General features: G+C 35.8%; 1 protein-coding gene across 3 annotated transcripts in view; it reads left to right on the top strand.

Annotated features, from left to right (window-relative positions):
* Eip75B (Ecdysone-induced protein 75B) overlaps nt 1–16673 on the top strand; it is a 126227-nt gene that overhangs the window by 69722 nt on the left and 39832 nt on the right. The window contains exon 1 of one of the 3 annotated variants that reach the window (XM_073087311.1): nt 4662–4725. The exons of the other annotated variants lie outside the window; for them this stretch is intronic. Coding sequence (XP_072943412.1) covers nt 4677–4725 — 49 coding nt within the window. The 5' untranslated portion in view covers nt 4662–4676. Of the gene's footprint in view, nt 1–4661; nt 4726–16673 lie in introns of those variants that run through there. 3 annotated transcript variants of the gene reach the window in all.

Genomic DNA, 16673 nt, shown 5'->3' with positions numbered 1-16673 from the left:
AAAGGCAACTTCTATATTTATACATTGTAATTAATTACAAACATCTCGTAGGATGGCCAATGAACAGAGTAAAGAGAGACAATGTTTCATTGTTAGACTTATGTACGCGAAATTTTTTTGATATATTTTTAATTGTTCACTTCTTTTTTATTATTTATTGTACGATATTTATTTAAGCAGCTATTAATAATAACAAAGCTTGTTTACTAAGATGAACATTTTAATTTTTGTTAACTATAAATCTTTTATTACAATCTTTGTTCGTTTTTGTTGTGTTTCGATAACTGATATGCGTAGTTTTAATAAACCTGCTGAATAACGTTTGTTGTCAATACATCAAACGTTATTCAGCAGGTTTACTTAAGTATAATGATATCATAGGCACGCAAGTGATATAGTTGGTATAGTTGTGATATAGTTGGGTTATAGGGTATAGTTGATGCATAAAGCTGTCATCGGCATCAGCGAAAGTCGTCAAAGAAAGTCCAAGATAGTATGATAGAGTAAATCTGTAATTCAACATAATCATCTTATTATAAATGTGATATTCTGATTCTATAAAGATATTTTAATTGAAGTTTAGATTTGCAACTTTTATAACCTATAAATAGATACGTGTAAGACTATTAAAATTTACTTTATTTTTAGTTTTGAGTGTAGCAAAAATAAGGTAATATTTTTAGAAGAAAATCTAACTACCAGCAGTTGCTAAGCTGAAAAGTCGTATTTCCCAGAATATATGGTGTACATGGTCGCAGTAGTATGAACCATATGCTATTGTAGGAGCTCGTAGGTGCGGGGTGGCGGGTGAAGGGGTCGGGGAGCGCGAGGTTGCGGGTCGACGCCCGCGCCGCCCTGACCCCAATTTGATCTGCGCTCGCGTCATGCTTGCGGACCTCTCGTCCAGGCACTGAGCGGAAAAAACCCATTGATCGTTACAAAACTTCATGAAAGTAACATTGCATCAATACAAAATATCCAGGTTTTCTAATTCACAATTCAAAACACGTTTGTCCTATTTTAGGCTGCGGTTCACCAAATGGCTCTGTTTTCATTGCTTTTATAAAAATTGGAACGTATTAAAATTTTATGTTTATGTAAACATGCATGATTCATTTTATAGTCGTAATGACAACATTCTCAGTCAAAGAGATAAGTAAAAAACGTAATGTCTCGCTCCAAATCATTGTCACACTTTATCCCTTGTTTTGACTTCACGCACGCTTGTGTATCAAGATTTGGCACATTGATTTCATTAGTACTACACTAACACGAATAAAATGCCTCATTCGAGCGGTCCGCTATCGCCGAAATCGCATGATGTCCTAATAACCCGCGATGAGTAATGTATGGCATTTTTTCGTGTGATATTTCCCTATTAACCTCCTAACCTGACCACGTTATATATACGATGCTTTTAGAAGCGACGAACATAGAACGCTTTCGTTACCTCATTTTTTGTGCAATCGGTATTATAGAATAAATACTTGTTCTCGTTTTGGCACTTTTGAAATTATTTTTACATTGCCGCAATGATACTTACCAACTGGTATGTAAAATATGGATGTCAGTAAAGTATTGTCTTGTGTAATAAATATTACATAGTGTGTTACTTGTTTCGATTTAAGACGTACGATAAATAACAATAAATATTGTGAATAAAATGCATGTTAAAATATTGAACAGTACATTATTATACGCAGTCAACGGTTATGTAAGTGGGCTCGTATGCACGCAATTAATACCCACGCTTCACATATTTATGAGGTATTACTGATTCACGAGCTATTAATAAAAGTTTTTATTATTTCTTTATGTAATAGGAATTGCGAACAAGCATACAGTCCATCAAATATTAAGTGCCTAATTTAACCCGTAAAAATAGTCTCATTTGAAATTGTTTCTAAATTTTTCCGTACTTTATTTTCTCTTTTGCACTTGCACATAATACTTCAGATCAGTACCCTTAGTATGGGTTTTTACGTTTTGACAAAAATTACTGTTATTGTTTACGTATTTCCCATATATTTCCAATCAGTTTTGATACAATCCGCTAGGGGCGCTGATTGGAAATATATGGGCAAATACGTATACAAAAACAGTCATCTTTGTCAAAACGTAAAAACTCATACTAAGGGTACAGAATAAAACAGCATTACACGGATACGATTCAGTAGCACCAAATCTAATGTGAGCTGTTACTGCCCGTCTAAACCACACATGAATTGTACTCTATAAGGATGAGTACGCAACAGCAACGCTTACGTGAAGTGAGGTTGATGATTAAGTCAGGTTGAGTCAGCGGTGACCCAGATGACGGTCTGAGGGAGCCTATGTGCTCTAAATACGCGGAGTAGGTTAGGGAGCGAGGTCAGCGCCCTGAGCTCGCTACCCCTGCCGATTCCGGGCGACTCCAATATTTAACACTCGAATGTTTTCTGGGAATTGACTTCGAAATTTCGTGAATTTGGTACGATTTTCCCTTAAATATGTTGGTCATAATTGTTATGCTTCAAATCTTACTTGTCTTGATTTAAACTGCATTAGTAGGTTAAGACAATCTCTAGAGAAATCTCTAGTTCTGGAAAAAAATGTTAATAAATTTCTATAAAGCGAATAATTGTCCCGCAGATATATAAATAATATAAATTTTTATCTTTTAATAAAATTAAATGAAATCCCAATTCTCCTAATCAGCGAAATAATCGTATTTCGTTAATGATTAATCATGGCATATCATGTATTCATTGAAAAAGTTTAATTATTTTATGTAATAGTTTTGTATAATCATATTTATATATAATTATTTTATAAATTACAGACAAAAAAATACGGTTCAATACAGCTACAACGATAGAGCTTATAATATGTAGAGCTTAGGTCAACGTAACGCCATCTAGCGGCGAGTAGAATGTTCTAAGCAAAATTGACAGATGTCGCCCGCAGTCCTTCGCCGCGACTTGTTGGAGTGAATTGAATTGAAACTATTTAATTGAAACAATATCATAGCTTACTTGCATAATTTTTATGTTTATTTAGATTTTAAGTAAACTTTAAATAATTATATTAATCACCTATGTGATTTTGTTACAATTTTTTTAAACTACAACTTGACACTAATTCCACAGTAACTAGGTTAAAAGTAAGACTTAAAATATATCACATTAAATAATTAATTAATTTACACAATAATTACATAATTTTAGTTTATGAAATTTCAGAGTTATGAAATTTATGTTATAAACCACCCAATAGATGTCGCTAGTAACTCATACGGAGATATTTCACACAAGTCTAACTTTACATCAGATAAACACCCACTCTTTTGGAGTATGTAAACAATTTACGTCACGACATACGCGTGATATTGATAAATCTGATACCTTTGGAGCGGTAAGCAAAATACCTACGTCTTAATTGTTTTCTAGTAATATATCATATTCGCAAATAGTGTGAATGTAAGTAAATTTTCTTACATAAGTTAATTAAATGATATGCATTTTACTTACCTACATATTATTGTTATTATGCACTTGAAAAAGATCTTCAAGACTATTAGTTTGCATACAAAAAATTAACCTTTAATGTTAGATAAATTAAATATAAATCACATTTTACGTATGTTTTATCAATGTACTAATATTTGCTTCAACGTAATTATACCGCTGTTGTTTTAAAGATTGAAAACCAGGAAATAGGTACTATTACATGTATAGGAAAGCATTATCAATTAGTCTTGGAAAAGTTAGTGCTAAAAATAGTCGGCTAGCTAAGCCCTGGCGGGTGCGGGTGCGGGGGTGCGGGGGTGCGCGGGGGCGGGCGGGGGCGTTCGACGACCGTGAACCGCGCCGACCCCAGCCACCACAATCCCACGTTGCCTCTTCCGACACGTTGACCTGTGACATTAACTGATAAGCTTTTAGCGTTATTGAAAACCTATTAACCAAAAAAGTTTAAAAAAAGACTTCTAATCTCGGTGCCTGTTATGGAACAAAGGGTCTAAATGCGGTGTCTGTTTTTTTTATTTAATTATGATTAGTTATTAAAACAATTGCGTCTGTTATCTTTGGTACTGGATACTTACATCTGTGCTTACATTCTTAACAAGTAGTGTGAGATGGTTCGATGTCCTTTATTCTTAAACTGAAGTACTAAAGTTTGTAGTCCACCATTTTGATATCTGTAATTAATTTCGAATAAAATTGGTCAATATTTATAATTGGTAATATGCATTAATAATAATCTTGAATGTTTTGATTAAATGTATCTCACTCTACCTTATTACATCTATCAAAACCTAAACAATATTGTTATAATATAAAAAAATATTGAGTTAGGTCTTTTATTAGCTTACAATAACTTTTTATTGCGTCATGTTTACCATCTTTCACGTTGACATTTTTTCTTAACGAAACAAATTATGTAATCAGATTTCGCAATGTTCTATAATAAGCAATCAAAATAATATGAATAAAAGTATATGAAATGAAGTGGCAGGGGCTAATTATAAATTAAGGCTAGCTGGTGGGAGCTAGGGGGCTGGTGACGTCACGGGGCGCATGCGCGGTCACCCACGCGCGCCGTCTCCCCGCGCTTTCGCGCCAAACTGTCCTCGGTCGCGCGCCGGTTATAACCTAACTTTACGATACGTCACCTTTCTACCGTATCCTGTAAACATGGAAACGAACAGTGATGAAATGTCCCCGCCGCCGAACCGCGTAGCAGGTGAGGAATTAACAATGTCATTATTTGTGTAAGCGGCCGTTCGTATCTGACCATTCTAATAAAGCGGGGTTAACGAACTTTGGCCTTCTCTTGTTTACGATAAGAACTTTTCATATCGCGGATTTAAGCAGCAAACGAGATAATGTTCGATGTTTTTGGGCATTTACATTTATAATTTTCTTTTGTTTCCGAAATTATTTTTACGTTTTAAACCGGTGTGAGATTTTCGCACTAATCCACACATGTTACCTTATTACATTTGATCATTATCTACCTAAGCGAAATACCGCGAATTAAGGGGTTAAATTACATTCAACAAATCTATTTATATATAAGAATATTATGTCTTGTACGAAGTTAATTACGGTACGAAGCGTTGTTACGTATTACTTTCATTCAAACATTCACTTGTCTCTGAACTTTGAAAGCAAAGCTGAGGAAAGCGCGAAGTGACCAAGGTGTCACGTTGGGCTATTCAGAGCGGAACGGGTTACATCAGCCCTGCACGGTCACACCGCTCCATTGCATCCATGCATATTCCATTGTGGTGCAGCGATATCCGTTCCACTTTCGTTCACATCCTCCTACATATCAACGACCGCGCATAAGGCTACGCTTAATGTAAAGCCTTTTGTACTGCACTTGGAAATGAATTTCAATACCCCAACCGGAGACGGGAACTAAATAATGGAATTCACTGATTTTAGACGTAAATTAATTCGCGTTTTATTTAGTTACGACAGCTTTGGTAATTAAGAGCGTGTAAGTAGTGCGTAGAACATTTTTAAAGTATTTTAATTTTTAATGTATACCTACTTACTGTACTACTTCATATTGCACTCAAAAGTATGCTACGCACTGTGTAAATAAGTAAATTTCGCTTTAATGTATATTTGTTCGTGTCCCTGATAATGTATTATTGTTATTTATTTAAAAATATTTAACTTATAAAAACGTTTTAAACGACTTAACTATTTTTAAAACGGAAATATTCGTTACGAGAGATAAGAGATAAGTTTAGCTAGAAGCGGAATTACGTCGCTATGTACGTAAAACGACGATATTCCAATAAATAAGTCATGCCAATCTAAAACGCACGCTAAGCGGTGTTTCAATCTTCAGAATCTTGAAAGGGTTTCTTTCAAGAAATTGTAAAGCGAGACTCGGCGTCGCCCTACACAACTGCAGAAGGAAAAAAGTGTGTGACTGAGTATGCGCCTAGTACGCGACTCTATGTAGGTACTTAGAGTGCATCGCTCCCGGGCGTCGAGTCGTCGCACTGCATATAGGCCAGTGCACGCGAATGCCCGAACCCCGCCCCCGCCCCGCCGCCCCCGATGCACTTCGCGATTTTCCATTTCCAACGCGGGGCCCGCACGCTAATTCCAATGCACTTCGGAGTGACCTCACTATCTAATGTCACGATTTTTAACTCCTGTTATTTATAATCTACACAATTTGATTACCAAAAAATTAATTGACGTTCTAAAAGGCAGAAATTGAAATATAATTTGGAAAACAAAGTATTGGATCGATTGACTATTAATAGGTTTATGTAACGGCCTATAGTTTTTTCGTTATAACTACAAGGGTGATAGAAGTTGGGGTCTTTCAATTTTATCACATGTCGACTAAAAAAGTCTTAAGCCCGGTAGTAATAACCAATTTTAACCATTTTTTACCTTTCACAGTACAAATTTAGAGAATTATTGTCTAAAAAAATTGTTAATTTCGAAATTTAGTAGATAAAGTAATAGACGTTAAACTATCAAGTTTATTTTTATAATAAACTAAAGCTTAAAATATACCTAATAGTAAAGGAAAATTTTGTGTTCAAATAAAGGGAAACTAAATCAATTATAGATACAATCAGTGATTAAACTTATCACTCTACGTGTATCTAGCTATACATACGTTAATCACGCGGAAGGTTCGTCGGTATTGCAAAGAACACATGTGCTCTGAACTGAGCACGGGTTCAAAGCGCTCAGTGACAGAGCGCACACCGACAACGTCGTAAGCGGGCCCGGCGAGCGCGCGGTTACGACGTTGTGGAGCTGAGGCCGCGGATGTAGTTACAAGTTCCCGCGGTCGTTGCCCGCGCGATGCGTGCGCGACTCCCCTATATCGGCTAACTGTGGCGCGGAAACTAATTCTCGCCCGTCCCGCAGTACCACCCGCCACCCGCGCCGCCTCATGACACACCACTCGCCGTACGATCCGCGAATGCCCCAACTGCTACGTCAGCGTTTGCATACCCGAACGGTAGTAATCGCTTCCATCTCGGCCCGTTTATGCTGTGCACTTGAATTGTAACTTGTTGCTTTCGATCGAAACAAAATCGAAAATCGAATGGCCAAATATTAATATGTAATAACAATGCACGCCGAATGCGTGAACGCGGAAACGGCTGGGTGCCGTTACTTAACTGTACAGGTCTAGTCTAGAACAATCCTGTGCGGGCCCGGCGACGATAGGATCGAGCGACACGTCCTGAATTGATGAGCACTCTTGAAGCATCACCCACTGTTTTTACACGACGAAAATCATCATTTTCCGTATAAAGGATAGGTAGAGTCGATGAGAATAGGTACATTTCGTATTGAAGGTAAATCCTTTTCACAGTATTTTATTTTCAAACAAAGAAACCGAGTACCTACATGAAAATCATGAAATTGTTGTAACAATTATATTCAACGTTTACGTGAACGTCAGTTGCTATAAATTATGGCAATTCGAAGTAAGACATGTAGGTAATTGGTACGTAAGAAAAGTAAAATGAGTACTTTGCTCGATTTAAAAATGCAAAACCGTAATGATGAAGGCGTTCATTGGGGTTTCGCAAGAAAGTAGGGGGTGGCGAGGGGTTAGTGACCGCACAGTCCCCGTTTCGTCGTAAGTGTCGCCGCCACGAGAGATACTTCAGCCGTCTCTATAAATTTATTCACATAACTTTACGTGTTCCCCATTCATAGTGTCGAAGCAACATAAATGTTTGAGATTGTTTTGTGAGGCTTCGAACAGTGAAATTTCGTGTATCGTTGCTGAAGAATTCCTGAATATGTAGAAATTTTAATAGTTTAGCATGCCAAGTGCCTGCTAATTATATTTTACTTGCTATAATTATTTTCAGTTCTTTAATAATTAGTGCATAAAACCATCATCAATCATCTTTATTGCATATACCTATTATTATTTTATAGCATAGAGTCCACCTCATGGTGGTGGTCATTACCCACCAAGGACTTCTGTAACCAATTGTATATAAAAGAAGGGTTCTACCTGAAGTCGAACATTTGTACATTTGTATGGGCAAATACGTAAAGAAATACCAAAACAGTCATATTTGTCGACACGTAAAAACTCATGGTAAGAGTACTGTTACCATGAGTTTTTACGTGTCGACAAATATGACTGTTTTGGTATTTCTTTACGTATTTGCCCATACAAATTCCAATCAGCGCCCCTATCGGATTGTATCGGTACTTGGAAATAGTATGGGCCAATACGTAAACAAATACCAAAACAGTCATATTTGTCGACACGTAAAAACTCATGGTAAGGGTACAGATGTGTTGGCACTCCTGAAAACTAAGTTGTTCGCCTCATATGTAACCGACATGCTTGAAAGGATGTCCTTTCACCCAAACGCAAGAACTGCTTTCACGAAATAGGTTCTGAAGGTGGTAGAACCTTTTGTGGTTCAACTCCGGCGGCACCACCGCCACACCTATTAATGCCTAAGTTTTGAAGACATACTTTTACGAGGCGTTCCAGCTTAGTCCTCAGGGGTAGCGGCGCATCTGTGACCGACCTCAGGTAGGAATATCTAATCCTATCTGGGGTTGATTACAGATGTCCATGGGCGGCAGTAGCCACTTACCATCAGGTGGACTGCATGCTCGTCTGCTACTCCTACATTATAAAAAAAGGTGTAGTGGTGGTCACCACATTTAAGTCATGTAGAATATTTTTCTAAAACCGTATGAGTATTATTGCGAATATTATTTCAAATATTACCCAGTGCAAAATCAAGGCGAACAAAAGTTATTTGGCAATGCAAATGAAACCATCGTAACACTTTACTTATTTATTACTCGATTGACGTAAATGGCGTCCTTCAGTGGAACAATCGCAATTGTGCATATATCTAATACAGAAGGTCACTCACCTTCTCCCGATATAATCAGACGCTGATTATATCAGAGCCTTTATCTAGACTTATTAAAGGTAACAAATTAAGCATGAGTATTTTTTTTGGCTATGGAACTTCTCTACGGAAAATCTCAATACGACATATAAGTCCTTTTAAAAAAGTTTTTTAAAGATCATCTATATGCATATTTTATCTCATAACACTAAAATAGTAACATAAAACAGTTATTTATATTGTGTTAACACGTATGTAACACACAAATAATATAATATTTTCTTTGCACTTATGTGACTCTACATTTCTATTATTAATCCTTTCATAATTCCTTTATGAGAAAATTAAACAATAATCAATAAACACAGTCTTAAAAATGCCTTAATTGTATTACCTACTCGTTCCATACATTATTACTAAAATAAGTATATACCTATAAATACACTATCACGAAACTAAAATATTGGTAGTGATGGCGATATAGCGATATGAATCATGATCGAAATCATGCGAACATAATAAGTAACGATGCGTAATATTTACATAACACATAATAATCAACTTTGTTTATGGCTATGCGTCATATATTTTTGAAGGTTAATTTTCTGGGTTCACGCCACGCTTTGGGCCCGATTTTCTTCAGTGGCCACCGAAGAAGGTGAAGATATCCGCTATACGTCAATAATGAGTCATTCGTTTGAGTGAGGTACATTGACACGTCGGTTTTGAAAAGATCTTACATATCACCTTAAGAGACGTTCGGTATTCAGTTAGATACATATTTGCATTTAAACGTAACGCAATGGCCCCGAATACGCGTGTACTCGTACAGCGATGTGTGGACGCATAATTTGATAGACTTTATGTGCGTCAGAAATTTGCAATTGATTCGTTTTGACAAATAACTTGTTTTTCAAGTGTCTGAGGGATTTAGATTGATGGCATTGTTGAATTTGGCCACCTATTTGACATATACGGATGATCTTTGTAAAACTTAATAAAAGCGAAACTTGCAGCACATTCAACCAGCTATTGAATAGGTGGTCACTTGATTTAAATATGAGCGATATTATTCAAATTCAATATAATTATTCTACAAAAAAGCTTAATTGTACAAAATTTAATGCGCCCATCACTAGTTCCACAGGGCCTAAAAGTGGTGTAAATAGGTCCTTTGTTTCGTACAAACAACCGATAGAATGGTGTGCTATCAGTGACATACATAGCTTACTCGATAGCAGAGCTGCGATAAGCCGAACAAAACATCGCTTCGGTACAATGACCCAGAATTATTCGAAAAAAGACCACATCGTTTCTGATAAGTTGTGACAATGACATTTAATACTGATACGGTTTTAGGATGCTATAAGAAACGATAATGTATGCGTGACTAGGTTTTTATAAGTACTTGACAGTAATTTTATTGAAATTTACGTGCCTATCAAGATTTGTGGTGTTGGCAACATCTGCATTTACCGTAAAAATCATAATTGTGTAAATTATTCCCTAATTTCTACATTTTTTTCAGTTTTAAAACTACTAATACGAAGTATACCAGGTGTATTCATTACTAATAAACAGCTTAGCCGAAAGTAAGGCAGATAAGAGTTAAAAAGTAGGCAAACAATTTTATTGCTATTTAAAAATATGTAATATAAGAATTTTAATACATACAACATATTATTACACGTGTAGGTACATACTAAACCACCTTGTTATCTATTTGTACCAACACCAACCGTTCACTTGTGATCCGCGACAAAAAATTAAAATTATTTTAGAATAAATTTTGAAAATGACTTAGAATTCTTTCGTGGTGGGTTCATTGACATATCAGCGGCTGAAATCGCTTGGAGCCGTACGAACTGATGTCAACTTTCTCGCACTTACGTAACGCTCGCGGAGAGATGTACTAGAACATTCGGAGTCATCGACCACGCTTGCGACATTCACTACACCTTCTTGTTTCGAGAATTTTTCGATCATTATTCACATTTTGTTACGTAGACACTTTCTTATGTGTATGATAGATGGATTATCTATTATTTTCACCCAATCACCGTTTATAACGAACGATCTCGAGCAATTTGGAACAGACATAATTATATATATTGATAGAATAGTTATTATTTAAATCTTACTTTTATCGATCTCAAATTCTGATTATTTCTAATTTATTTTAGTTGTTTGCTTGTATATTACGCCATACGCTTGTATAATAATCCATGTTTAACCACGTTTGAAAAATTAACGTCATTGGCTTTTTTATCTGTTTAATTGTATAATATTTCCAAAATGATAAAATTGTAATTATGAAATATGATCATTTTCATATCAATTTTATAATTGAATATCCAGCCTTAAATATTATTAAACCCTTAAAATGTATCAACGTCTTGAATTATTACTACTAAGTTAGGTTAGGTGAGGTTGGAAATTATTAATTACCAAGTTCCGATATTATAATTGTTAAATGTTTTTTCTAATATACTGACATAATATAGACTTGTAAGGTAGAGTGTAGAGCAATCAATTCGTTAGTAGCTCGCTAGTTGGCTAGCTGGTCCGCTGGGTCGTCGCTCGCGAGGTCAACGGCGCGGCGCCGTCGCCAGACGCTCAGCTCAGCATTAGCATCTCCTGTGAACACAACTCATTAATCCGTACCCATTAAACGCCTCTCGATCTGTGCGTTGATCTCTAACGTTATTGTAATATCGGCAGCGACATTTAGAAATTATAGTGCGCACATAAATAGGCAAAGACAAAACAGTTCGTTGCTTTTTGGCTTTTCTTGTTGTTCAACTTCTTTTAGGTTTTAATTAGGTTTAGTCTTCATCTATATATCGATATGTGATATGTGTAGTATAATATTATTTAGCAAAATAATATTATACTACACATATTATATTTTACTAGTACCTACCGCAATTAATATTTGAGTATTGTCTTAGTTCAGATATCTATACTTTGAGTGTATTTATTTAGACTCAACCTTATTCCTAGTAAATCAACAATCTACGTCTCAATTATACAATGGACTAGAAATTTTCATCATAACATCTAGGCTACTTTCATATTCAACAAACAAGTCAACATAAACAAATTTTATTGTTTCATAAATTTAGTCATATCAAAAACAGAAAAACACGAAACCCGTGAAGTATAGTAAAGAGGTCAATATCAAAACAATAGTATTATTTATTCTGTACATGAATTATTTATTGATTCTGTCTGTTTACTTTCTACGATATCTGTTTTGTAGGTCACTAGTCGAATAAATATTCGGATGCTTGCCCTTTCATAACTATCACATCGTTATCTTAGGACAACAGAGACGTAACACATTATAATCCACATGACTACAATGTTACTTCATTATCTCTAGAGGTTAGTTGTGTCGTTAAATATTTTTATAGTAAGACATGTTTGTAGGATTCTTCGTGGTTTGGCTGCAGTGGGACCACCTCCACACCTATTTCTGAGTTGTAGGGTGTAGAGAGTTTGACACTTATACTAAGCATTCCAACTAGGTTCTCACAGGTTGCAATGCATTTCAGGTCGCCAGAGGTGGAACTCTTATCCTATCCGGGGTTGATTAAAGATACGTATGGAACACAGAAGCCGTCAGATGGGCTGTTACTACTACTGAAGATATAAAAAACGTGTATTTTCGAGATAGTTCACGATTATCACTACATCTTATAAAGTACTCGATAGTACTGGGGCTGTATCTAAAATACGCACAAGTAAAACCGTTAACACTATATTTAGGTACTGTACATAATCCTGATTAAGCGGTTTGACAACTCATTCGATATAAAAGACTTAATGCCAAGCTTTCAAAAACTTGATGATTAATTTTTAAAATCTGGTATTAATTTGGATATTTGTTCAGGAATGTGTCAACGCCGCTTACAAAATAATAAGTTTAATTTACTTTCGATTCATATATGTATGTACGGTAATTAAAAATCAAGAATTTAACAAATTGCATTCGGCACCATTGCGAATGTCCAGCGAATTTTCACAGTGGAACAGGGACGTGCCGCGAATCTTGAAGATTAGTACTGCATAGAAGTGAAGGGGCGTAGGTACGGTCGTGACACACCAGCAATTATAAGTATGGAGGCGTCATTGAACCCATGTTATTGCGAAACAACGGAAACCAGTCCAGCGCCCCCCGCGCTCCCCCGCGCCCGTGGCTACACCTGCTGCGAATTTTTAAAATCCTAGATTATAGTTGACATGCTGTCAGCTCTCGTGTGACGTGATACGCATAATCGAATGCTTACATCACTAAATATGCAACGTCTTCGCGCACTATTATCCTCCAGATAATTATTTTTCACACACTGTCATTTATTTTCAACTGTTTAACGGAGCAATTTTAGATATATTTTTAATTTAATAACTTTTTTTTTAATTATGTTCTTTTTTATTAACTCGTTAAAAATATTTATAAAATGAATTATTCTCGTCTTCTGTAAATTGTTGATACTGTCTGAAGTAAAGTATCATCTAGTAATAATTAACTTGTATTGAAATGAGTAAGGATGTCCGTGACATTTTTAATTGCACGCCTCGTAGTTTCATAACCCCAATGATGTAACATTTAATCGGTTTAAACAATTCAATTTATTAGAATCTGTCGCTTTGCAGCACGTTGGAATATATTAAAGGCAACCCTCGATTATGAAGATATTAATTTGCCACTTATTTCGTATGCCATATTAAATTTGAATTTTCAAATCGATGTGATAAATGAGTAATTTGGCACATACGGTGAAAGCGCCATCTGCAAGCTAAGCAGGGGAGCGGCTGAGCGCCGAAAGTAAATAGGGGTAGCTTCGTTCTAATAGATATTGCTTTGTATGAAAAGGTTGAACATACCTGACATTTAAACGTTTAAGACATTTTAATTTTAAGAATAAAATTGAAAAGTTGAATTAAAAAAAAAAACATTTTTCCTCTAAACTATTTTGCTGTCGCTACGGCCAGCGGTGGCGACCTAAAAAGCGACGTGCCTGATAGAGGTAGTGAGGGACAACGGCCGGGCCGCCTCATTCGCAGGAATTGCAGGTAGGCTAAGGGGTTAAAGAACTCCCGTGCACTATATCAAATACCATTGAACTCGCGTCGTCTTTCTCGCACACTGCACCGCGATGCATCGCCCGCACGCCTCATCGTGCGAATCCTGTCTGATTACGCGGCAAGCATGCGTATGACATGATCTACTAGCTACTCTAGCTAGTAGCTATGTAGCTATGCTGCTATGCGTTACTCACATACGGTAACCGTGCAACTTGCAGCTATTTTTATAGGACTGCGTATGCGTTTGTTATTTTTGTTACTTCAACGATTAAATACGATTGATAGATTAAAGTTAATTTATATTGGCAGACACTGAACGTATCAGACACGAGCCGTCACAGACAAAGTTATGTATTTCTATGCAATTGTATTAAATTAATAAATTTTATTAAATTAAATTAAATTTTATATCCTTTCCTTTCTCCTTCCTATAGATTGTATAGACGGAGTTTTAAGTAATAACATAGATTTATGCAAACAATCATGATATTCATCATACACCGACCATAATGTTTCTCAAACTAGTCCTCGACTACCAATGAGCCATTCATTGAGTTACGTGTAAACTTGTTCCCGATCATTCATTCATCGTTCTTTTTGATATTTTAAATGTAATTTCTATTATTTTTATGAATGATACGTCGATGGTTAACACCTTCATAACAGAAGTACCTATGTTTTATTAACCGACTTCAAAAAGGAGGAGGTTATCAATTCGGCCGGTATCTTTTTTTTTTTTTTTTTTTTTTTTTATGTATGTACAGCAATTACTCCGCCGTTAGTGGACCGATTTTAATAATTCTTTTTTTATTGTGTAGAGACGAGCTGCGAGTTGGTCCCATTTAAATATGGTTAGGATCCATCGATTGGTTCTGGAGAAAAAGAGGGGAACTCCTCCACCCATGTAAATATAACAGCCATAACTTCGCCATTTATGAACCTATTTTAATGCCTTTAATTTCGTGTGTGGACAATTGCTACAAGTTGGTCCCATTTAAATATGATGAGGATCAGAGTGGGTTCTGGAGACAAAATATGTAACTCCTCAACCGATGGCTATAATTGAGTTTTGTTTGAAGATATTTGGTGTAGGTTCTAATGAAATTGAAAAACCAGTTTATCTTTGACTATTTAAGGGTCTGATAATGTGGCTCGGAGTCAAAATATGTAACTCCTCAACCGATGGGAATAATTGAGTTGTGTTTGAAGATATTTGGTGTAGGTTCTAATGAAATTACAAAGCCAGTTCATCATTGACTATTTAAGGGTCTGCTAATGTGGCTCGGAGTCAAAATATGTAACTCCTCAACCGATGGGAATAATTGAGTTGTGTTTGAAGATATTTGGTGTAGGTTCTAATGAAATTGCGAAGCCAGTTTATCATTGACTATTTGAGGATCTGATAATGTGGCTCGGAGACAAAATATGTAACTCCTCAACCGATGGGAATAATTGAGTTGTGTTTGAAGATATTTGGTGTAGGTTCTAATGAAATTGCGAAGCCAGTTTATCTTTGACTATTTGAGGATCTGATAATGTGGCTCGGAGACAAAATATGTAACTCCTCAACCGATGGGAATAATTGAGTTGTATTTGAAGATATTTGGTGTAGGTTCTAATGAAATTGAAAAACCAGTTTATCTTTGACTATTTAAGGGTCTGATAATGTGGCTCGGAGTCAAAATATGTAACTCCTCAACCGATGGGAATAATTGAGTTGTGTTTGAAGAATGTTGGTGTAGGTTCTAATGAAATTGCGAAGCCAGTTTATCATTGACTATTTGAGGATCTGATAATGTGGCTCGGAGACAAAATATGTAACTCCTCAACCGATGGGAATAATTGAGTTGTGTTTGAAGATATTTGGTGAAAGTTCTAACGAAATTGCAAAGCCAGTTCATCATTGACTATTTAAGGGTCTGATAATGTGGCTCGGAGACAAAATATGTAACTCCTCAACCAATGGGAATAATTGAGTTGTGTTTGAAGATATTTACTGGTTCTAATGAAATTGCAAAGCCAGTTCATCATTGACTATTTAGTTAGGTTAGGTTGGAACATATAAGACAATATAAAACTAAGCGAGCAGGGCGCGGCAGCGCCCTGCGAGCGGGCGGTTCCAATCAATGTAAATTCAGACCTTACCTTAATTCATGATCTCGCTTATACAATTTTATATTGTATTAATATAAATGTTATTATGTCATCACTAAAAAGGGTGAAAAAAAATTTTTAACAAAAAATACAACCGACTTCTATGTCACTACAAAGTAAAAAATAATTCGAATAAATGTTGGTTTAGTACATATTTCTGAAGTCGGCGCTCATATTAGACACGCTGTTTACATCGTTATCCAACGAAATATATTGAGCGCCGAATTAGACACGCACACATATTAGACACGCTGTTTACATCGTTATCCAACGAAATATATTGAGCGCCGACTTCAGAAATATGTACTAAACCAACATTTATTCGAATTATTTTTTACTTTGTAGTGACATAGAAGTCGGTTGTATTTTTTGTTAAAAATTTTTTCTTGAATATAGTTCTGACATACAGATGCCAAGTACAGCAATACAACTCTTGCTGCGTTCGGTAGCGTTCAAATCTTTACGTTATGTAACGTGTATTCATTCATCGTTAATTATATTTATAATGTAATTTCTATTGATTTTATTTATTAATAAATCGAAAACGGCTTCT

Source organism: Epargyreus clarus, unplaced genomic scaffold (assembly GCF_041222505.1).
Source record: "Epargyreus clarus isolate Ecla_fem2 unplaced genomic scaffold, WU_Ecla_fem_2.2 ptg000026l, whole genome shotgun sequence".
Lineage (NCBI taxonomy): Eukaryota > Metazoa > Arthropoda > Insecta > Lepidoptera > Hesperiidae > Epargyreus > Epargyreus clarus.
This window is presented reverse-complemented; position numbering and strand designations above follow the sequence as displayed.